We start from the raw sequence: 22914 nt of genomic DNA, 5'->3' as shown, positions 1-22914 counted from the left end.
TATTATTTTTCATGTTATATTAATGGCTTTCATGTTACTTAAGAGAACTACAATCTATACATCAGTGGTCGGCTAGTAAGCCTTTTCTGGGATCGATTAGTAGTGTCTCTATTCTCCACTAGGGGGCTTTCGCGCATTCTCCTCACTGCTTTAAACTACTGCATGAGAGACGCAAGTCATAATCACTCTCGTGATTCTTTTCCCCCTGTTTTCAGGGGTGTAACAGAAGCACAGCATGAGTAGAGGTCTCTTTTTTTCCTCTTGTACTTTCCCATTGTAGTGTACATTTCAGTGTTTTTCTCCGACTTGTATGCACATGTAATGTCTGTGTTGTGTGTGTAAGGTCGGGGGGGGGGTCCCATTTCACTGCAGGGCAACCTGCATGTGGCGAATAAAGCTTTGATTGATTGATTGATTAATTGATTGATAGATAGACTAACGAAAGAGTTTTGTGCGTAACATTTTGAAATTATGGCAATTGATCATGTTGATGAGATAGAGTTCTCAGAAACTCATGTATCAAATCAATCATCTACAATACAAAGGGCATTAAATGTATATAATATTCATGTAAATGTTTCACAGCAGAAGCTATGCGGACCAATCTCTTGCAACGGTTGTAGAAGGATCGAATGGCCAGTAGCAATGCGCCAGACACCCCATACTCCCAAGCACCTCCCACAGGAAACTCTGAGGGACATGGTGAAATGCCTTCTACAGGTCCACAAAACACATGTAGACTGGTTGGTCAAACTCCTATGAACCCTCAAGTATCCTCGAGAGGGTAAAGAGCTGGTCCAGTGGTCCATGACCAGGACAAAAACCGCATTGTTCCTCCTGTATCCGAGGTTCGACTAATGGAACCTCGGATACAGGAGGTTCGACTAATGGACGGACTCTCCTTTCCAGTACCCTGGTACCTCTGCCAATCTTGAGGTGCCAGAATCTCTTCGAGGCAGTCCGAAAGTCTTTTTCCATGGCCTCTCGGAACTCCTCCCACACCTGATTATCACCATGACAGGCACAAACTATCTTGTGGCTGCAGCTCAATGCAGCAGCTTTGGCAATGCGACCTAGGGTGTCCTGGTGCCACGTGCACTTATGAACACCCTTATGTTCGAACATGGTGTTTGCTATGGACTAATGGTGATTTGCACAGAAATCCAACAACAAAACACCACTTTGGATCAGATCCGGTAGGCCTTTCCTCCCAATCACGCCCCTCCAGGTCTCACTGTCATTGCCCATATGAGGGCAAAGCACAGACGACCTTTTCCCCGATCCAAAGTTGCAGGGAACAAACCCTCTCGTCCACCAGGAGAAACCACAAAGGACAGGCAGCAAGCCAAGGAGATACCCCTGTCTTCCGCATCTCACCAATAGCAACTCCAGACTGAGACAGAGTCCAGCCCCTCTACAGGAGACTGGTTCCAGAGCCCAAGCTGTGCGTTGAGGTGAGCTCGACTACAGGGAGTGCAGAATTATTAGGCAAATGAGTATTTTGTCCACATCATCCTCTTCATGCATGTTGTCTTACTCCAAGCTGTATAGGCTCAAAAGCCTACTACCAATTAAGCATATTAGGTGATGTGCATCTCTGTAATGAGAAGGGGTGTGGTCTAATGACATCAACACCCTATATCAGGTGTGCATAATTATTAGGCAACGTCCTTTCCTTTGGCAAAATGGGTCAAAAGAAGGACTTGACAGGCTCAGAAAAGTCAAAAATAGTGAGATATCTTGCAGAGGGATGTAGCAGTCTCAAAATTGCAAAGCTTCTGAAGCGTGATCATCGAACAATCAAGCGTTTCATTCAAAATAGTCAACAGGGTCGCAAGAAGCGTGTGGAAAAACCAAGGCGCAAAATAACTGCCCATGAACTGAGAAAAGTCAAGCATGCAGCTGCCAAGATGCCACTTGCCACCAGTTTGGCCATATTTCAGAGCTGCAACATCACTGGAGTGCCCAAAAGCACAAGGTGTGCAATACTCAGAGACATGGCCAAGGTAAGAAAGGCTGAAAGACGACCACCACTGAACAAGACACACAAGCTGAAACGTCAAGACTGGGCCAAGAAATATCTCAAGACTGGTTTTTCTAAGGTTTTATGGACTGATGAAATGAGAGTGAGTCTTGATGGGCCAGATGGATGGGCCCGTGGCTGGATTGGTAAAGGGCAGAGAGCTCCAGTCCCACTCAGACGCCAGCAAGGTGGAGGTGGAGTACTGGTTTGGGCTGGTATCATCAAAGATGAGCTTGTGGGGCCTTTTCGGGTTGAGGATGGAGTCAAGCTCAACTCCCAGTCCTACTGCCAGTTCCTGGAAGACACCTTCTACAAGCAGTGGTATTCCTCAAAAATACAACTTGCCTAATAATTCTGCACTCCCTGTATATCTAGCTGGCACCTCTCAACCTCATGCACTAACTCAGGCTCCGTCCCCACCAGAGATGTGAAATTCCATATCCCAATTGTGAGTCTTGTTAGACGGAGATCGGTCCACCAGAGCCCCTGCTCCTGGCAGCTGCATGACACACATTGTACCCAACCCCTATGGCAGCTCCTGCGGGTGGTGGACCTAAAGGAGGATGGGCCCATGTCCAGTCTGTGCCCAACGGGGAACAAAGACCCGGCCACCAGACGCTTGCCGTCGGGCACCCTCCTCAGGCCTGTCTCCTGGGCGGGGCCCCGGTCACCCTATCCTGGGCAGGGTAAACTGTTCCCTTAATTGTATAATCATACGGGTCTTTTGAATTGCTGTTTGTCTGGTCTCTCACCCAGGACCAATTTGCCATGGGAGACCCTACCAGGGGGCAAAAGCCCCCCCCCCCCTCCCCCCGACAATATAGCCCTTGGGATCCCTGGGACACAGAAGGTAGCGATTCACGGAGGGGGGAATGTTGTCTGTCTAATGTAGAAAGTTTTTGATTTAAAATTGAAACAGGCAATGTGGAGTCGGTATGAACAGTGTAATGGAGCACCTTTAACAGAATGGGATCTGCTTAAAAGTAATGGGAATCAGTTACACTGAAGCATTAGGAAAAAATAAATGAGCAGTTTTATTCAGGACTGTGTGTTTGTATTAGTTTTTCATTATGATGCACTACATTCCAGAGAACTCTACAAAATAGTCAGATATCTGTTCCCTTTTAGGCATGCATCCTGATGTTAGTCATGTTTAAATTAAATATTTAAATTATATTATATTTCAGTTGAATGATATTCCGTCATAGGTCTTTACCACATTTATTTTTCATTAGTAACATAACAGACATAAGATCTATAAAATACATTTCAAAATCTTTTAACTACCCACTAGTGCCAACAGGACTGTGATGGACCGAGTTGAAAAAAAGGAGTCCCAGGAATTATTAGAAAAATATAGTTTCCATTTATTTAACCCCCAAAAATTATATTTACAAGAATAATAAATGTTGAGCTCATAAAAGAGGTCAAAGAAACAAAACTGAACTCAGGCAAAGACTGCAAACGTAACAAACCAAATGACTGCTACAAACATACATAATTGACCTAAACATGAAATGACATACAAGGGTATATACAGGGAGTGCAGAATTATTAGGCAAGTTGTATTTTTGAGGAATAATTTTATTATTGAACAACAACCATGTTCTCAATGAACCCAAAAAACTCATTAATATCAAAGCTGAATGTTTTTGGAAGTAGTTTTTAGTTTGAGCTATTTTAGGGGGATATCTGTGTGTGCAGGTGACTATTACTGTGCATAATTATTAGGCAACTTAACAAAAAACAAATATATACCCATTTCAATTATTTATTTTTACCAGTGAAACCAATATAACATCTCCACATTCACAAATATACATTTCTGACGTTCAAAAACAAAACAAAAACAAATCAGCGACCAATATAGCCACCTTTCTTTGCAAGGACACTCAAAAGCCTGCCATCCATGGATTCTGTCAGTGTTTTGATCTGTTCACCATCAACATTGCGTGCAGCAGCAACCACAGCCTCCCAGACACTGTTCAGAGAGGTGTACTGTTTTCCCTCCTTGTAAATCTCACATTTGATGATGGACAACAGGTTCTCAATGGGGTTCAGATCAGGTGAACAAGGTGGCCATGTCATTAGTTTTTCTTCTTTTATACCCTTTCTTGCAGCCACGCTGTGGAGTACTTGGACGCGTGTGATGGAGCATTGTCCTGCATGAAAATCATGTTTTTCTTGAAGGATGCAGACTTCTTCCTGTACCACTGCTTGAAGAAGGTGTCTTCCAGAAACTGGCAGTAGGACTGGGAGTTGAGCTTGACTCCATCCTCAACCCGAAAAGGCCCCACAAGCTCATCTTTGATGATACCAGCCCAAACCAGTACTCCACCTCCACCTTGCTGGCGTCTGAGTCGGACTGGAGCTCTCTGCCCTTTACCAATCCAGCCACGGGCCCATCCATCTGGCCCATCAAGACTCACTCTCATTTCATCAGTCCATAAAACCTTAGGAAAACCAGTCTTGAGATATTTCTTGGCCCAGTCTTGACGTTTCAGCTTGTGTGTCTTGTTCAGTGGTGGTCGTCTTTCAGCCTTTCTTACCTTGGCCATGTCTCTGAGTATTGCACACCTTGTGCTTTTGGGCACTCCAGTGATGTTGCAGCTCTGAAATATGGCCAAACTGGTGGCAAGTGGCATCTTGGCAGCTGCACGCTTGACTTTTCTCAGTTCATGGGCAGTTATTTTGCGCCTTGGTTTTTCCACACGCTTCTTGCGACCCTGTTGACTATTTTGAATGAAACGCTTGATTGTTCGATGATCACGCTTCAGAAGCTTTGCAATTTTGAGACTGCTGCATCCCTCTGCAAGATATCTCACTATTTTTGACTTTTCTGAGCCTGTCAAGTCCTTCTTTTGACCCATTTTGCCAAAGGAAAGGACGTTGCCTAATAATTATGCACACCTGATATAGGGTGTTGATGTCATTAGACCACACCCCTTCTCATTACAGAGATGCACATCACCTAATATGCTTAATTGATAGTAGGCTTTCGAGCCTATACAGCTTGGAGTAAGACAACATGCATGAAGAGGATGATGTGGACAAAATACTCATTTGCCTAATAATTCTGCACTCACTGTATAATGGCTGATCAGACCATTGTGACACATGAGGGGTAACAAACAAAACACAATCATAAATCACAAACGATGCAGTACAACCTAGTTTGCTAATAAACTAAACACTAAAGAAGAAAATCAAAAACCCCATTAAACCCTAAACTCAAATATTTAATTAAATACAAATACTTTGTTTTTAAAGTAAAGAAAACACCCATTCTCCCCTTCAGCAGGAAGTGGTGGTGTGGTCCAATTATCTTCCTTTGCATTTAATGGTTTCAAACCCTGGCTACCATCTTTTGTCCAGCAACTCCCAGGGATTATGGCAGGTAAGAAATAAAAAGACAAAGGTTAGTCAGAAAGCAAAGAAATGAAGTATGAATACATAAGTAAACTAAATGCGCGCGCTTACAAATAGAACAAATGTATCCAAACCAATCAATAAAGTTATTGGAAACTAAAATGTATTACTATGTTCAAATGAAGAAAGAAAATACAAAAGTTACCGACTTTAGAGTGTGGCCACGGGTTTGGCCATCACAAGGACAGATATGAATTATAGATTTTGCTATGGTAACTACCGTTAAAATACTGGAAACTCAAGTCCTTCAAACTTTTAACAGACAGAGCAAATGTGTTATTAAAAGATATTATTTTATGGTCTCCATTGTAGCTGAAACTTAATAAGTAAAGCATCACTTTAAAACTGCAATTACCAAGCATGAGTTTTACTGGGACAGAATATGTGAACATGGATTTGCTGCAATTCATGTCAACTCTTGTACAGACATATAATTGGCAACACCCTGCTAGGATTTCACAACTGTTTAACTTTGTCTTGAATGTTGAAAAGACTCAAAGTTTGTTGTGCTACTCTAGACTGAAAATCTTTGATACAAAACCTATTTAATATCTAAGGTATTTTTACAAATATCTTGGCTTTAAAATCTGTAATACACACACACTCACATTAAAAGTATTGGAAGCAAAAGTAAATGTATTGTTCTCAATAGAGCACCCAGGTGTAACTTATCCACTGCCCAATGAGCAGAGCTCAAACACACTTTAAAAGGGTTTGATTATGTGTTGAATTGTCCATCTTTGACCTGTACATTCCTGTATTATAAGTTTCTTGTTTATAATTTCCAGGCATCTCTTTGTCTGTCTGTTCTTCAGTTCTTCGCCCTGGGAAAGAAAGCAAAGTGTTAAAAAAAAGGCAGCTAGTTTGTTCAGTTTTAAGACTAACAGTGCTCATTCAACCTGTTCTGAGATGCAGCAAACAACTTTGTAGTACCTGAGTGAAGTCCCAGTATATCCCCATTCCTTTCTGCATAGCCTCTTTACAGTTGTACAGGCCAGGCTCAGTTTCTTTTGTGCCCGTGTCAGCTAAACATCGGTTGTCATTGTACTTATGTGACTTCATGCCACCAATGTAGAGCTCACCCGTTCCACGATAATATGTGAACTTAGAAAGGAAGAAAGAGAAAGAGACAGAGAGATACAGAGGGCAAAATGATATTAGGATGTTAAAAATGCTAACAACAGACAATAAGGAACAATAATTAACTTCTTCGATCTCTGTGGACTGTGACATTCATTTCAGATGGAATTGCACGCACAAATGCTTGTGTTTTGAAAGAGACATCCTGGGTGCGATCTAAAAATACCAGCTGCACTGTCAACAATCCTGAGCTTAACAAAGAGACAAGCTTAAAGACAAAATTACTCAGTTGTAACCCTTTAAAGCTTGAACCATGAAATAATTGCAAGAAAGGTTTTGAAAATAGAAAATAGAGTGTTTACCATTAAAAATTTTAAAAATATGAGTTCCAAATTTATTTTTTCTTCATTTTTTGCTTAAACTTGTGTTGTGCAATTTGTTGAGGTTGTTTGGGGGGGAGGGGGGGGAGTCTGAAAAACTCCCAAATTTGTATCAAATATGATACAGTATGCGTTAAAAGATTTAATCAATTTATAGTGTTTTTCGTTTTGATTTTTGTTTTTTACAACTGCACTGCCTTATAATCATGATTATCAACATAATTATAAGGTGCTTCACTTACTTGAGGTCCATAGTAGTAGCAATTGTAGGCTATCGGTGTGTGACCTGGTACTGGACCTTGGTCTAGGCACATGTCAGCATCAAGGTTCTTCATCTGTCATCAGGAGAACATTATGAATATTACAAATGGAAACAGGCAAATCATCAAACACAGATTCCCACACATTGTGCAGGACCTCTCTGTACCAAACATACTAAGCATCAGAGAAAAGTAAACGTACTCCTCCGTATGCGAGGAGGTCGTCCCAGGGATCCAGCTTAGGATACACATTATCCAGGTACCATTTGAAAGGTTTACAGTTCAGCCTTTCTCTGAGTTTCTTCCTCTCTGAAATGTCGCCTATGTCAATTCCATGATTCTGCAAAAAGCAAAATAAGGTGTTAATCAGCTTATAGTTTCATGTGACTGAGGAAGAATCTAAAGAGAGGTTTCCTTTGAATGTCAATGTAGAAAAAGCTAAGAGCACTCAAAGTCTCATAAAGTTGTTAATTAACCAATGTTTTTTTGCGTCATGTAAGTAAACAAATGAAATATCCCTTAAAGAAAGTGTCATTTGCTGTTTGTGTCAGTGCCACAAACACCATGCCACAAAGTTTCTTCCTCTCTGAAATGTCGCCTGTGTCAATTCTATGATTCTGCAGGAACTAAGAAGAAGATGTGAATCGATTCACAGATTGTGACTGAGGAAGAATCTGAAGAAAGATTTTCCTTAAATGTCAATGCAAAAAAAGCTAAAACTCAAACACACAAAGAGCACTCAAAGCCTAATATGTACCCATAACTCATCTCCTCATGACTCTATGAACAGGAGAATGAAATATCCTTTAGAGAAAACATAATTTGCTGTTTGTGTCAGTGCCACAAAACACCTCAAATGGGATGTTCCAAGCCAAGTTAACGTTGTGCTTGTATTCATCCATCCAGATCTCTGCAACTCTGAGGGCATTTCTCTTCATGGCAGGACCCAGGTCAGGCATGTAGGGCTTGTGGGCCCTCTCGATGTGGGCGATCTTGGAACATGGAACAACTTCAACACTGCCTCCACATGTCCATACCTACATGAAAAAAAAAAGCACAATAAAACTCAGTCACTATTCTTTCCATGGCTAAGATATAACTTTGGACCTCATCTCCTTGTTTGTATTACATAATTCATTTACTTGCTACCTGCACCTTCAGTTTCTATGGTATGTTTATAGCCATTTTAAATGATCTGCAGATTCGGACACCTGTGGTGATTATAACAAAATCCAGAAGGTCCATCTGCACAAATATTCTATATAATCTGATGGCAAAGACACTTATGTTTGCTTTACTATGAAAGAGAATTTATAACCATGTGGTCTTTACTCACACGAATTCCCAGCTCAACATTTTCTCCACCATACACTTTCATTCCTTCATCAAGGACTCCAATTTCCCCCAGAAACTTTCTATCAGCAACCATGATCCCCATGACAGATGGACTCCTAAAGTCAAAGAAGAGAACTCTATTTTAACTATTGTACATTGATATTAGATCATAATGATAGAGTTAATATGGCTGTTATATTGTTAAACATTGATTTCACTTGAACTTACTTGCCAGGCAGTGAACCATCATTAAGTTTGTAATACTCGGGTGTAAAACTCTCATACATGCACCACAGAGCCCAGTCGAAGGCGTGTGCATTGGGATGATATGTAGTAACCTTGAGATCATCAAAGTTGACTCTATCAAACACCGGGGAAACCACCACAGTTCTGTCAGCTTTAATCTGTGTCAGCAGAGGTTCAGCCCTGTATGAAGGAGGGGAACAAAGAAAAGGTGGAAAAGTTAGTCAACTAATGTGTACATTTCATTAATTGCTGACATGTCTGGGTCAACACTCTTCAATCACACTATGCAGCATGACTATGGCAACTGGTATAAACTGGAATTATGTGTCACAGTCTGGCTGGCAGACCGTGGGGATGTGGGGAAAGGAGGACCAGATCACCAGACATGTAAAGTGTTTGTATGTGAGAAAGAAAAACGTATTACTCTCAGCAAATCTGTCGTGAAACTTTGACACATCCATGGCCTCAAAAAATCACTGATGGCAATTTATATTTGGTAAACTTGTAGCTAATCTCATGAAGACAGCATTGATATGTTCTTTAACACAATGTGGTAATATAATGATAAAAGAAAACAGAAAATATAAGACTTAAACCAACAACTGAATATATGTATTTCTGCCATGTTCCTACCACATCTCATGGACTTCAATGTGTGCGTCCAGGATGGCCACCACGTCAGCAGTAGCAGCCCTCCACCCGGATGCTCTGGCATGAGCGAGACCTCTCTGCTCACTGTGCCTCACTCTCACAATACGGAGATTAGGGTTCTCCTGCTCAAGCAACTTCACATAAACGTCAAGGTCACCCTTCAGATTGTCTGAATGGAAAAAGATAGTTATGTTTTTTTCTGAAGGAAGTGTGGGTAAGGAAGTGATACCAGCAGATTCAAACCATCTAAAGAAGAAAACTAGTCCCAAACATGTGTGATGTGATAGTCTTCACTCAGCTTTTGATGATATATTTGAATTGGCTTATAACCAATCGTTTGTATCCAATTTACCATTAGAACTATGGTCATCCACCATTATTATCTCCTTCAGCAGGTTTTTAGGAGTGCGGTCGATGATGCTGCGCAGGGCTCTTTGGAGAACAGACAGGGCTTCATCCAGGTAGATGAGCACCACACTGAGACTTGGCAGGTCCTTGGGGTAACTCTTTTTCAAACACCTATTTATTAAAAAGATCAGAAATTTGAAATATTTTAGCAAGAAATAGACTGGATAGAGTAATTTTTTTTCTTTGAATGTACAGGAGAGAGAATGAAAGATTAAAATGAAAAGTTGTAAAAGTTGTACCGAGGATCTCTGGAATCTGGAAGAGGTCGATCCAGAGGGAGGCGATCGCTCAGAAAAACATTGTACCCATACTTCTCATACAGGCTCTGAGCCTCTCTTTGGTCATCTTCAGAGAGATTTGCCCCCCACTCCTTGAACAAGACCGAGTTAGGGAACAGTTTTTCAGACTTTTTCATTTGATCTGCTTCATTTTGGGGTTGGATATTTGCATCATCTTTCTTCTTCTCTGCTTGCTTTTGAACTGCTGGCTGTTGGACTTCTGCTGATTTTCTTTGTTTTTCTCTGTCCTCTTCCAATATTTTCTGCATGATATCCTGCTTTTTCTCAAAACCTCTGAGTACTTTGTCTTCAGTAAAAGAGAATGTAAGAAAAAACATGATCAAAGAAATGGAATGAGTAACTTTCATACATGCACTCATCTTCTACATTTACTACCTCTGTTTACATGCATACAGAAGGATAAAAACAAAAGCATAAATAAAAATACACTGCACGTTCAAAAGCTAAAATTGCAGTATTAAACACTGTTAGATTTGTGTTCTCATGAGTAAATATATTGATTTATTTTATGTTGGGAGAGACGATTTTTCTGATTGTCGTTTTCTGATTATCATTTTATTTTGAAAGAGATTTTACTTTGGTGATTGTTTTTTCATTTCCTCTTCCTGTTCCGTGTGTGTGTTCAGTTGGCGCGAACTGCAGCAATGATGTATCTCATTCCCTTCCTGTGTTGCTAACAATAAAAGAAACGGGCAAAGTAATCAACCAAGTGAGTGTATTATTAAGAGAACATGGCCGAAGAAGAAGAAAACTCTTCAAGCTCAACAGGTTATGGGCCCAGGCGTGACACAACAGGAGGAAGATGGCAGAGGTTAGTGTTCAACGGAGACGAAAACAGTTACGAACTTTGGGAGGCGAAGTTTCTCGGCCACATGCGGATCATTGGCCTAAAGGACACTATATTATCAGTCACTAACCCAGATGCAGAGAAGAACGCTGAATGCTACGCTGAACTGATACAGTTTCTCGATGATAAAAGTCTGTCACTGGTAATGAGAGATGCGGCTGACGACGGAAGAAAAGCTTTAAAAATACTACGTGACCACTACGATAGTAAAGGCAAGCCCAGAATCATCGCACTGTACACAGAGCTGACGTCTTTACAGGAGAAACCAGATGAGACAGTGACAGATTATATTATCCGAGCTGAAAAAGCAGTGACCTCCCTAAGAAATGCAAAAGAAGTCATCAGTGATGGACTTATTATCGCTATGATTCTAAAGTGGCTTCCTGAAACTTACAAGCCATTTGCTATCCACACAACTCAAAGCAGTGAAGATTTAACATTCACACAGTTCAAAAGCAACCTACAAAGTTACGAGGAAACAGAAAAATTTGACAACAAAGTAAAAGTGGATAATGTGATGAAGGTTGATTTAACATCAATCACCTGCCATGGATGTGGAAACAAAGGACATTTTGTAAAAGATTGTCGCCAAAAGGGAACACCTAAGTGGTGTAACTACCATAGAAGCTCGACACACAGTGATGAGACATGTAGAAGAAAAACCAAGTACAGAGATGACGCAAAACTAACTGTAGTAAAACTAGAGGGCAAGAAAGAAGAGCAGACTTTTGTATTTAAAGTCAGTCAAAGACCTCTGACTACTGACATAATGAGAGAAGGACTAATGGTGGACTGTGGTGCGACTTCACACATCATTACGGAGAAGAATAAGTTCATAAAGTTCGACGAGACCTTTGATCCTGGGGAACACTACATGGAGCTCGCTGATGGATCCAGGACAAACAACATTGCACTCAAGAGGGGAGACGCGAACGTCTCTCTACGAGACACACAAGGACACTGTACTACCATCACACTGAGAGATGCCCTGTTCATCCCATCCTACCCTCAGAGCATATTTTCAGTGAAGGCAGCTACAAACTATGGAGCACAGGTGATCTTCAAGAAGGGACAGAACGAACTAGTGAACAAAGATGGGACAGTCTTCTCCATCGAAGAATACAACAGACTCTACTATTTGAAAACGGTAAACATTGAAACATCACTCAATGACATAATGTCCTGTGATACTGTTAATCTGGCTTGTGATGTAAAAACATGGCACGAAATTTTAGGACATTGTAATGTTAGCGATGTGTTAAAACTACCTGATGTTGTAGATGGCATGAAAATCACAGGCAGTGGGATGCTAGATTGTAATGTGTGCACAGAAGGGAAATTCACTAACAACAGAAACAGACAAAGCGACCCAAAAGCGAGTGAACCATTACAGTTGGTACACACTGACCTAGCCGGCCCTATTGAACCAAGTGGCCAAAGTGGTCATAAATACGCTATAGTATTTACCGATGATTTTTCAGGGGCAGTGTCAGTTTACTTCCTAAAACAAAAAAGTGACACGACAGAGGCCACAGCAAAGTTTCTAGCCGACTGTGCACCATACAGCAGTGTTAAGTGCATTAGATCGGATAATGGCACAGAGTTCACAAGCAGTTCCTTTCAGTCTCTTTTAAGGGAAAAAGGCATAAAGCATGAAACATCTGCACCATATTCTCCTCATCAAAATGGCACAGCTGAGAAGCAATGGAGAACTCTCTTTGAAATGGGGAGGTGTCTCTTACTAGAAAAAGAGCTGCCAAAAGAATTATGGCCTTACGCCGTTCAAAATGCAGCTCACACCCGCAACAGATGCTACAGTAACAGGACTAAAAGTACACCATATCAAATGTTAACAGGGAAAAGACCAGATCTCTCAAAACTGTGGATATTTGGATCAGACTGTTATGCATACACACATAACCACAAGAAACTTGATCCCAGATGTGAAAAAGGAATATTTGTGGGTTATAGTAAAAATAGCTCAGCATACCTGGTCTATAACCCTCGCACAGGAAAAGTGTCAAAACACAGGCTTGTGAGATTTATCAAGAAGAACACTGTTGAACAACAAACACAGACTGATGAATATGACTCAGAAATTCAGACTTATGAGTATGTAGTACCCTCAAAAGAAAGTACAGGACAACAAAACGAAAATGCAACAGAGAACAGACCCCCTAGAGATGAGGAAACCACCACAAACGAACCAAACCCTGACATAGAAAGACATGAGGATGATGAGCAAAAACAAACTGAGCGCTATCCTAACAGAGAAAGGAAACCTCCCAAATATCTAGAGGATTACACATCTAACTGCAAAGATTTAACAAATGTAACCTCTGTGAGTGTTGATTACTGTTACAGAGCAACCTGTGGAATCCCCCAAACCTATAAAGAGGCGCTGAAATCACCAGAAGCACCAAGGAGGAAACAGGCAATGACAGAAGAAATCAACCCTCTGAAAGAGAATGACACATTCGAACTGACTACTTTACCTACCGGTAGAAATACCATTGGAGGAAAATGGGTCTACGCCCTCAAAGAAAATTAACAAGGACAAATATTCAAAACCAGGTTTGTAGCAAAAGGTTACAACCAGACACAAGGGATAGACTACCAAGAGACATTTGCACCAACAGCAAACATGACATCTGAATGCAAACCCAGATCCACACCGTGTGATCTAAAAACGGATACTACCACGTGTGGAGAAAATGATGGAAATGAGACTGTTAACTCAAGAGAGTATAGAGAAATAGTGGGCAGCTTGATATATGCCATGACGTGTACGAGACCAGATATAAGCTGGGTTGTTAGCAGACTATCTCAAACACTAGCTCAACCCATGAGAGAGGACCTAGTAATGGCAAAGCAAGTCCTCAGGTATCTGAAAGGTACAAATGACTTTGAACTGATCTTTAAGAAAAGCAGTGAGGATCTAGATCTAATTGCTTACGGTGACTCTGACTGGGTATCCTCTGTAAAAGACAGACGCAGTACAACAGGCTACTGTTGTGCACTTACTAAAGAGGGACCAGTAATATTTTGGAAAACAAAGAAACAGCCTACAGTGGCACTCTCAACATGTGAAGCTGAATACATTGGTCTTGCAACCACTACTCAGGAGAGCATGTATTTAACCCAACTGTTAAACGGCATGGACAAGAAAAGATACACATGCACGAAACTGTTTGGGGACAACCAAGGGGCCATTGCTTTGAGTAAAAACCCTGTGAAGAGACAGAGGTCCAAACACATTGATGTGAAATATCACTTCATTCGTGAGGCGGTAAATGAAGGGAAAATCTGCATTGAATACTGTCCATCAGAAGAAAACTGCAGACATACTAACAAAACCAGTCACAAGAGTGAGACTCAGAAAGTTTCAAAAATGTTTCTTTGGAAATGCATAAGATGCTATGGGTTGATAGCATGAGAACAAGGGGGGGTGTTAGATTTGTGTTCTCATGAGTAAATATATTGATTTATTTTATGTTGGGAGAGACGTTTTTTCTGATTGTCGTTTTCTGATTATCATTTTATTTTGAAAGAGATTTTACTTTGGTGATTGTTTTTTCATTTCCTCTTCCTGTTCCGTGTGTGTGTTCAGTTGGCACGAACTGCAGCAATGATGTATCTCATTCCCTTCCTGTGTTGCTAACAATAAAAGAAACGGGCAAAGTAATCAACCAAGTGAGTGTATTATTAAGAGAACATGGCCGAAGAAGAAGAAAACTCTTCAAGCTCAACAAACACTTTAATTGAACAGGGACATAAACTTGTGTTATCATTTTATCTCATTTGTCAACAATAAACTGCAAAAGACCTATTTATTTCTTTTTATAACCATACTAAGGGTGCTTTCATTAATGTCTTTCCCCCTATACTTTTTACTAATAAATCATTGGCGGGCATTGACTTAATGTCATATCTTCAATACATGTGCATGTAAAACTGCCTCTGAATTTAATTGATATTTCGCTTAATTTTATTACCATATTTAACTTTCTTTCTTGTATAAAACCCACGGGTAGCATTTAATCTTAATAATAATAATAATCATCTAAAAGAGAAACTTTAATCTGACTGAACTCACTTAGATCGCTGATTCTTTCCTCCAGGTTGGACGAGGTCTTCATGCGCGGTGTGTCCATCTCGTTTTTAGTGTCCACGCTATGTTGGTGTCCATTCTTCAGAAAGATGCCGAAGTACAGCATGACCCCCACAGCTCCCACTAACAACAACAGCCGTTTTATCCACGTTCCCCTCATTCTGATAACACACCAGCCTCCCAGCCAGACAATCCAACGTGAGAGGACACAAAGAAGCACACACACACAGCTCATCTACTGACAGGACGAGATCAAATAGCTGATAACTTCTGATGTGAATGCTATTAAATCGTTAGTTGAGCAGACACGTGAAGATCGCTACCCGCCCATCGCGGCAGGTACGCCCTGCAGCAAGCAGCGTCAGGGTCATGGGCGGGCCCTGTGCGTCCAGACCTGCCCAAAAAAGTGACTGTGCCTCGTGAATGTAACAGACAATAAAAGATATATTGTATATTTAAGAATTCTTTGTAAGAATAGTGTGTTAATAAACATGGTCCAGCCAAATTAATTAAAAACAACTCTCATCTCCTCATTGAATAGCTAACCAGTCAATTAGCCTGTAGTCCAAGCGGGCAGAAATCTCAGACTTGATAAGTATCCCTCACGCTTCTTTGGGACTAAAAAGAGGTCTGCAGAAAAGTCTGCAAAGACCAAAACACCACCATATTACCAGATGACGAGGGGAGGTGCACAACAGACTATCACACAAAAATGACTACATTCCTCAGTGGCTAAAGGATAAATCTAATGACAAAAATCAACTCCTACTTCATCTCATTAATATTACGAGTCCATAAGTAAACTGTGTCTTTTCTTTTTTATTCATATTTCTAAGTATGTGTGAACCCTGAATATTTCTAAGTACTGATTGTAAGATGTGACTGGATTAAAGAAAGAAATTATGGTGAAATGATGACTGAGAGGCTGTACATTTCTGCATTTATCATACTGATAACATAAACGTATGTCTAAGTTTTACATATAAGGACATATTAATGCCGCTGTTGTTTACCAGGACAGACTCATATGCAAACCGATGACCTCGGACTTCTTTTCTTTATTTGAGTCACAGATGATGAAGGTCGGTTCTCTGAAAACCTTTTACTGTATTTTAATCTATCGACCTGCTGGACCTGCTGGGGTCTTTCTAACTGAATTTAACGACCTTCTGACATCGATCATTAAACTGGAGAAGGTTGTAATATTGGGAGACTTAAACCTTCATATTGATGACGCTTCCTGTAACACTGCTGCTGAGCTCATCACTATCACTGAGTCTTTTAACTTTAAGCAGCATGTTTCTGGCCCCACACATACAAAGGGCCACACACTGGATCTTGTTTTCTCCTGGGTTTAAATATACATGATGTATGTGTGGAAGATGTCCATGTGAGTGACCATAGTTGTATATTCTTTAATTTGTCATTTTACGTGGATCCTTCACCTCCTAAATTGATGATCCAAAGGCGGCTTATAAACCAGGATGCTGCTAGAAGGTTCTCTGCCATGTTTGTCCCTCGCATGGCTCAAAATGATATGGATTCACTTATTTTGTCTTTTAACAATCAATGTAAATCTATTTTAGATACGGTGGCACCTCTGAAACTAAATGTTGTCCATTCTTCAAATTTCTGTCCTTGGATAAATGAAAATATTCGAAATTTTAGGAGATATTGTCGCAAATTAGAACGTTTATGGAAGGCTTCCAAGCTTGAGGTCCATAGGGTACATCTCAAGGAATCAATTTCCTCACTTAACGACATGATAAAAAATGCCAGAACTGAATATTTTGCTAATCTAATAGCTTCAAAAAAGAAAAATCCCAGAGTATTGTTTGATACAATTAAAAACATTGTCTCTCCTGATATTCCTCATGTACCAGTCTATACTAAATCTGATTGTAATGAATTTTTAAACTATTTTATTAATAAGGTCGCTGCCGTCAGGTCTAATATTTCTCCATCATCCTCGATCGGGGCGATCGTGGCTCAAGAGTTGGGTGTTCGTCTTGTTCGTCTTGTAATCGGAAGGTTGCTGGTTCGAGCCCCGGCTCGGACAGTCTCGGTCATTGTGTCCTTGGGCAAGACACTTCACCTACCGCCTACTGGTGAGGGGCTGATGGCGCTTCTGTCAGTCTGCCCCAGGGCAGCTGTGGCTACAACTGTAGCTGCCTCCACCAGTGTGTGAATGGGTGGATGACTGGGTGTGTAAAGCGCTTTGGGGTCCCTAGGGAGGACTAGTAAAAGCGCTATACAAATACAGGCCATTTACCATCCTCTCAGTATCACACTGACACGTTGCTGATATCTGGTCCTCTTTTACTCCTGTTACCTTACAGGACATCAGTGCTCTGCTTGGTCAAATGAAACTGACTCAAGCCACCTTGATGTACGTCCTCCATCATTTTTCATTAGTGTGTTTGACTCTATTGGCCCCTGTATTCTGGAAATAATTAATACTTCTCTTTATACTGGCTCAGTTCCCAGCTAACAAGCTATTGTTGAACCAATATTAAAGAAACCAAATATGGACCCATCTCTTCCAAGCAGTTACAGGCCAATATCAAAATTAGCATTGGTGTCAAAGATCTTGGAAAAAACAGTTGCAGAACAACTTAACAACTTTTTGGAGAAGAACAATGTTCTGGACATTTTCCAGTCTGGTTTCCGCAAATTGCACTCCACTGAAACCGCTTTGCTTAAAGTGTCTCTGATGGCAGCAGACACTGGAGAGAACACCGTTCTGGTTCTGTTGGATCTCAGCTCTGCTTTTGATACTGTTGATCACAGCATCATGATAAATAGGCTGAAGGACTTGTTTGGGATTACTGGTGTTGTTTTAAAATGGTTTATGTCGTATCTATCTGAGAGATCCTTTACTGTCTGTATGAATCATGTGCTGTCGGAAACATCAGTTCTGCCTTCTGGGGCACCTCAAGGATCTGTTTTAGGTCCTATTCTCTTTTTGCTGTATATCCTCCCTCTAGGCCACATTATCAGACGTTACAATAATATTGCTTATCACCTCTATGCTGATGACATTCAGTTATACTGTTCTTTCAAAACTTCTGAGTTTTATAAATTGTCTTGTTTAAATAATTGTCTGTCAGAAATCAAACAATGGTTAAATGACAGTTTCCTTCAGTTAAATGCAGATAAAACAGAAACCTTGATTGTTGCACCTGATCACATGCTCTCAGAAATTAGGCAGCATATCAGTTTTTTAGACCCTTAGAAACGTAGGTGTTATATTTGACAGTTCGATGTCTCTTGAGAAACACTAAACAATTTGTCCGGAACTGTTTTTATCATCTAAGAAACATTTCTAAACTCAGGCTACTTGTGTCAAAGGCAGAACTTGAGATGATTCATGCTTTTATCTCTTCTCGTTTGGATTATTGTAACAGTCTTTTTTACGTGTCTCAACAAACCAGCTCTGGATCGCCTTCAGTCTGTACAGAATGCAGCGGCAAGACTTTTAACTGGTACAAACAAGAGGTCACACATTACTCCAGTTTTGGCTTCTCTTCATTGGTTGCCTGTAAATTTTAGGGTTCATTTTAAAATTTTAGTTGTAACTTTTAGAGCTCTGCACAGTGAAGCTCCCCAGTATAACTCTGACCTGTTGAAACCTCGTGCTTCATCCCGAGCACTTAGGTCTTCAGGTCAGAGGCTACTGGTGGTCCCACGTACCGGGTTTAAAACACGTGGGGATCGAGCTTTTCAGGCACCGAGGCTGTGGAACTCCCTGCCGTTGTCTTTACGCTGTCTAGACTCTACTGACTCCTTTAAAAAGCAGCTGAAGACATTTTTATACAAACGGGTTTTTAATTAATTTTAACTTGTATGCCTGATCTTATTGTGAAGCACTTTGTGATTTTTATCTGTGAAATGTGCTATATAAATAAATTTTACTTACTTACTTAATAATAAAAAATAATCGAGTCCTCCTCAGGTTTTAAAATAACTTTATTTTACAATCCCAGATGAACAACATGTGACCTGTTATACCTTCTCGTTATTGGTTCAAAAATAACAGAAGCAGTGTGTAAACTAAGTAGACCCCATAATTCAATACTTTTTAGCACCAATAAGTTAAAATAATTCTTCCCTCTCATGCCATTATGGAGGAATCTTGGCCAACTCCTCTTTGCAAAATTGCTCCAGTTCATTGAAGTCCTTGGGCATTTGTGTGTGCGCAGCTTTCTTTAGAGCTCATTCAGCCTTTTAATTGGCTTGAATGTGGTCTGGACATTGACTGGGCCATTGCAACAGCTTTTTCTGCCATTCTGTTTTAGATTGACTGGTGTGTTTGGCATCATTGCTCTGTTGGTCAAGTCCGACAGATGGACTCACGTTTCACTCTAGAATACTTGATGTACAGAGGCGTTCCTGGTCAGCTCAGTGAGTGCAAAGTGCCCAGGTCCTGTGGCTGCATAACAAGAATAAATTGTTACCCATCAACCACTCTGCTTGACAGTTTATGTGCTGCGTTTGATTTTCACCAATTGTGGCACTGTGCACCATAGCTCAATATCATAGTTTGATTTTGTGTGTGCAAAATACATTTTTGCAGATATCTTGTGGTTCAGATACAATTTTCCAACCCTAGCCTGTGCTGCCATGTTCTTTTTAGAATTTAGAGGCTTTCTCCTGGTAATCCTTCCAAACAAGCGAGTCTTGTTCAGTCTTTTTCTTTGGATACTTTCATTAACTTGAATATTCTAATAGAGCCCTGTAGAGTCGGCGATGTGCATTTCTTTTCCAGTTTCTCTGAACATTGCACAGTTTGACCCAGAGGTGGGACCAAGTCATTGTTTTGCAAGTCTCAAGTAAGTCTCAAGTCTTTATCCTCAAGTCTCAAGTCAAGTCTCAAGTAATGTCAGGCAAGTCCGAGTCGAGTCTCAAGTCACTGGTGTAAAAGTCCGAGTCAAGTCACAAGTCTTAAACTTTGAATTTCAAGTCCTTTCGAGTCTTTAAAAAAACCCGAAAAAAAGCATGTTGCAGTTATATGCTAAATGTAAATATTAGACCATGTAATTTTAAAATCTGTGTTTTTCTCAACACATGACAAAATAGTGAACTTAGAAAATATACACAAATTGTGAAATTGCACCTCTATAAAATGCAGCTCAATTAAACCTAGCTCCAAGAATAATTTTCACCGACAGTTCTGAGATAAGCTGCATGTTATTCTTGGATGCGGTTGTAGGACCAGCTTTAAAATCGCATGACAAAAATATCATACACATTAAAAAAAACTGTATCACCAACGTAGCCTGGACAACATTTGCTAGTTAGATGAAGTCAGCTATCTCATCGTAGCATATTTATATGCATATTTATAATTATACGGTTCTTGGAGTGAGTGCATACACTCATGAAGTTTAGTAACTTCAGGTCACTGCAACAAGCCCAGGTACAGTTTACCGACGGATGGGTGCAGGACCTTGAAATGCACAGTGTAGAAAGTAAAGACCATCGTACGTATCATAAGTTTACCAGTCTCACAAATCGTCGTCATAAATACACATTCCTTAACCGTTTATTAATAGGACCTTTGAGCTCAACGGTAATTAGTCAGTAGTGGAAATAATTTCTGGTAGCATCACAGAAATGTAGCAGTGACAATAATATTGTATGCTGTAATCGCACTGGGCAATTAGTGATACAAAAAACCTGTTTTATCCTGTGAATAAAAGTATATGTTTTTGTCAATGTACCATAATAACAGAGGCGAAACGCAATATTGTGTCAGGACAATTCACTATTTATGCACAATAAATAAAGGAGCATAGCGCGACAATTTCTGTTCAGCGCCAGACTTGCTTGTAACCTATATCACCAATTATGTTATGAAAATGACGTATTAACTACTACAAAACACTGACCTTCGTGTAAATGCTTGGAGCAGACTAACCTGTGAGCTGGAGTGTTCTGGGACGTTATATTTGATCTTTGAATGGCTGAAATCCAGGCCATCCGTCGCGTCTTTGTTACTTCGGAAACATGGCTCGAACAATTTCTCTTCAACGCCGTAATCCGATAACAACCGATCTCTTTACCCGTCGGCTTCCCGTGGCTGTCATGCGACCGGCTATTGCAGTTAATAATACAACAGCTTCTTGACATTTTTGTGTTTCTTTTTATCGCTGTGTGACTGATTTCAATTGAAAGCCTGCGTGCGCTAGTACCTCTTGCCACGAGTTCCCAGAATCCTTTGCGGTTTTACCCCTGAATGACATCACATTTTCAATCTCTATATAATATGCATGTTAAGTTTTATATTTGGGGTGAAATATCAAGTCTTTTCAAGTAAACCGGTTCAAGTCCAATTCAAGTCCCAGGTCATTGGTGTAAAAGTCCAAGTCAAGTCACAAGTCTTAGAACATTTTTTCAAGTCAAGTCTAAAGTCACTGCTTTTGTGACCCCCTGGGGATTATATGAGTGGATTCGCATCCCCTTTGGACTTATGAATGCCCCTGCAGCATTTCAGCGCTGTATGGAAGAGTGTCTGGATGGACTGCGCGACAACATCTGCATCCCCTATCTGGATGACACATTAGTTTACAGCAAAACGTTCAAAGATTACTTGGAGGACGTGAGAAAAGTGCTCCAGAGATTGAGAGGCTTTGGTATAAAGCTTAAGCCAAGTAAGTGTGACATGTTTAAGTCTGAGGTGTGCTATTTGGGCAGAATAGTGTCTGCAGAGGGCAGTAAAGTGGATCCTGCAGACTCTGAAGCAGTCAAAGCCCTCAAAGGTATAAAACCACAAAATGTTGGTCAGCTCAGAAAAATGTTAGGCCTTCTCTCCTACTACAGACAATACATAAAAGACTTCTCCAGAAAAGCAGGTTGTTTGTATGAACTGTTAAAAGCTGACAAAACCACAGAGAACTCAGACACCACAAAAGGGACACGGGCAAGACCAAAGAGAGCCAGTCAAGTTGTGCCCTCCTCAAAACAAATCGTGTGGACTGGCCAGCATCAAAGTGCGCTTGAAGAACTAATAGACTGTTTGCTCCACCCACCAGTGCTGGGGTTCCCAGATTTCACACAGCCGTTCATCGTACACACAGACGCCTCACACAAAGGGCTAGGCGCAGTGTTGTACCAGAGACAAGATGGTAAGCTGCGAGTTATTGCTTATGGCTCCCGTACTCTAACAGCGGCTGAAAAAAACTACAACTTCCATGCAGGAAAACTAGAATTTTTAGCATTGAAGTGGGCTATCACTGACAAATTCAGAGACTATTTGTACTATGCCCCAACATTTACTGTCTATAGCGATAACAACCCGCTAACGTACATTCTGTCAACAGCCAAACTGAATGCCACCACATCAAGATGGGTCGCTGAGCTCGCTGATTTTCACTTCACCATTAAGTACAAACCAGGGAAGGAAAACAGTGATGCAGATGCTTTATCAAGAATGCCACTTGATGTCGAAACCTTGATGAGAGACTGCTCTGAGGAAGTGCCACCGGACACTATTGCAGCTGCTATCCAGGCCATTGAGGTACAGAAAGACACACCTGCTGCATGGACACTCTCAGCTGCAGCAATGTCAGTCACAGCAGACGGTGAGCCAGCAGAAGCAACATTCACACCCATACCAAAAGAACAGCTTAATGAAGCGCAAAAGTCTGATCCTGTTATAAGCCCTGTATTACAGTGTAAACAGACAGATTCAAAACCACTGCCCAAAGAGCTAAGAACATTTGACCCTAAGACAAAATGTTTGTTCAGAGAGTGGGGCAAGTTAAGACTAGATAACAATGGCATCTTGTACAGACTCACTTCTGCCCGGAAACAGCTAGTCCTGCCAGATCAGTTCAAAAAGAC

At 40.8% G+C, this 22914-nt stretch overlaps 1 protein-coding gene across 1 annotated transcript; it reads right to left on the bottom strand.

Annotated features, from left to right (window-relative positions):
* Positions 1-3228: 3228 nt before the first annotated feature.
* On the bottom strand, positions 3229-15348 carry LOC146569332 (putative polypeptide N-acetylgalactosaminyltransferase 8). Its single transcript, XM_085281531.1, has 11 exons — positions 15055-15348; positions 10052-10397; positions 9757-9923; positions 9387-9573; positions 8736-8933; positions 8509-8623; positions 8024-8209; positions 7375-7512; positions 7155-7247; positions 6386-6556; positions 3229-6276 (listed from the first exon to the last, which is right to left on the bottom strand). Exons 1-11 carry the CDS (start codon positions 15302-15304, stop codon positions 6157-6159), a joined length of 1971 nt encoding a protein of 656 aa, XP_085137657.1. The 5' UTR covers positions 15305-15348; the 3' UTR covers positions 3229-6156.
* Positions 15349-22914: the final 7566 nt, after the last annotated feature.

The sequence above is a fragment of the Mchenga conophoros genome, linkage group LG7 (genome assembly GCF_057382185.1).
Source record: "Mchenga conophoros isolate Kocher_MC1m ecotype Shallow Benthic linkage group LG7, M_conophoros_male_GT1.1, whole genome shotgun sequence".
NCBI classification, from domain to species: domain Eukaryota; kingdom Metazoa; phylum Chordata; class Actinopteri; order Cichliformes; family Cichlidae; genus Mchenga; species Mchenga conophoros.
Note: the sequence above shows the minus strand (reverse complement) of the source record. Positions and strands in the feature narration are given on the sequence as shown.

Excerpts from the sequence above, each read along its gene's own strand:
- LOC146569332 (XM_085281531.1), bottom strand. The coding sequence starts at position 15,304 with ATGAGCTGTGTGTGTGTGCTTCTTTGTGTCCTCTCACGTTGGATTGTC. Across the intron at positions 9,924-10,051 it reads CCAGATTCCAGAGATCCTCG|GTGTTTGAAAAAGAGTTACC; the intron begins GTACAACTTTTA and ends TTTAATAAATAG. Across the intron at positions 7,248-7,374 it reads ACCTCCTCGCATACGGAGGA|ATGAAGAACCTTGATGCTGA; the intron begins GTACGTTTACTT and ends TCCTGATGACAG.